The sequence below is a fragment of the Geospiza fortis genome, unplaced genomic scaffold, assembly GCF_000277835.1.
Source record: "Geospiza fortis unplaced genomic scaffold, GeoFor_1.0 scaffold96, whole genome shotgun sequence".
NCBI classification, from domain to species: Eukaryota; Metazoa; Chordata; class Aves; order Passeriformes; family Thraupidae; genus Geospiza; species Geospiza fortis.
In genome coordinates, this window is record NW_005054454.1 from 521620 (window position 1) to 523327 (window position 1708).

Below are 1708 nucleotides of genomic sequence, written 5' to 3' on the forward strand. Positions count from 1 at the left end.
GGATTGGTTTAGAGTAGAGACAGACTGTCTAACATAGGTGATAGGGATTGGAAAATTATTGTAAATAAAGTACAGGTAGTTTTTAGAATAAAAAACTAGCACTGTCCCAAGGTGGTCAGTGTGCCTCAACCCAACCTGCTGGACAGATCTCAGCAGGTCAGAGAAAGAACGTAATGGATAAGAGAAAATAAACAACCTTGAAAAGCAGAGCCCAGGAATCTCAACTTCTTCCTTGGTTGTGGGGCTGGGAAAAAAGACTCTTTAATACCTCAGGAGCCATTCCAGCAACACAAAACCCGCGAAGTCCCAACAAGAAACTGTCTCACATTTCATCCCGACCTTGGCTGAATAAGAAGCCAAGACTGCAGAGGGCCCAGCCCCCGCTGTGCTCCCCTGGCTCACCTCTCTCCTCTCGATCTCCTTCCTCCTCTCCTCCTCGCGCTGCCGCTCCAGCTCGCGCTGTTTCTCCAGCTGCTTCTCCAGCTCCAGCTGCCGCTTGCGCTCCTGCTCCTGCCGCTCGCGCTCCTTCCTCTCCTGCTCGGCCCTCTCCAGCTGGGCCAGCCTCTCCTGCTCCTTGCGCTGCTGCTCCAGCAGGGCCTGCCGCCGCTTCTCCAGCTCCAGGTTACCCCGCTCAAAGTTCTCCCGCTTCTTGTCCTCAAATGTCACTTTGTGCATGGAAATGTGGGGAAAAAGGACTGTTAAACTCTGCCATTGATTTAGGAACAAATACACCACAGAGATCCAAAGGGATCCCCAGCAAAGGGAATCCACCTTCCAGCAGGGATAGCCCTGCAGCTCCCCACTAGGGATAACAGCTCCACAGGCCAGCGTGGGCCTTAGTGTGGGAAATGGATTTGCAGAGAGCTCTCAGGGCCTGGCAGAAGGCTCACCCAGTGTGCATCTGTGTGCAAACTTTGAGACAAGAAATGCTGACTTAGAAATGCCATGGAACAGGACAGTCATTGCTGAGAGAGAAATTGAGCTAGAATAAAGTTTCAGAGAATGGCCTTGCAGAATGGCCTCTAGGTACCTTGGAGAAATAGAACTGAAAGACTGACATTGCTGATCCCCTCAAATCACCCCCTCAGCAAACCAAGGAGGGAATTCCCATTCCTCAGGCCTCCAGCTTTCTCCACAAAGCTCAGTAAGTGGGGATAATTTAGACAAACCATTCTCCAGCTGATCCTCCATGAGGACATGGATCTGGAATTCCTCTGTACATGGGGTAACAGAAGCAGTCCCAGAGCCAACACTTCCATTAGTGCAAAGAATTCAGCTGCTGACATCATCAAAAGGCCATTATGCAAATGACCAGAACTTAAAGTTGCAATTCTCATTAGATTACCCATTAGTGTCAGGAAAAGAAATGGTTTAGATTCTTGAGCAGCTGAGGCCAGGAAGTCTGGATTCCTGCAGATCCACATCCTCACCACCTACTGTCCTAAAGAACAGCCTCACTTCCAGCACAGCTTCCCTGACGCCCCTCTGCAGTCCCAGGGACTGTCCTTCCTCCTCCTCCTCACTCCTCAGCACCTCCATCCAAATGGTTCTTTCCCTTCACCTTCTGTTCCTTTTCACACCCTCTGTGCCATTCCCACAGCCCAAAGTGCAGGTTTCTGTCCCTTGTGTGGTCAGCATGGACATTTTTGGGATGCAAGGCCAGGGAGAGCCCACATTGCCTTCCCAGTGTGCACAGCTGGGCACATCA

General features: G+C 50.9%; 1 protein-coding gene across 1 annotated transcript in view; it reads right to left on the bottom strand.

Moving 5' to 3' along the window:
* ITSN1 (intersectin 1) overlaps positions 1–1708 on the bottom strand; it is an 80853-nt gene that overhangs the window by 60665 nt on the left and 18480 nt on the right. The window contains 1 exon segment of the mRNA XM_031062603.1: positions 403–665. Within this exon segment, the coding sequence (XP_030918463.1) occupies positions 403–665 (263 nt within the window).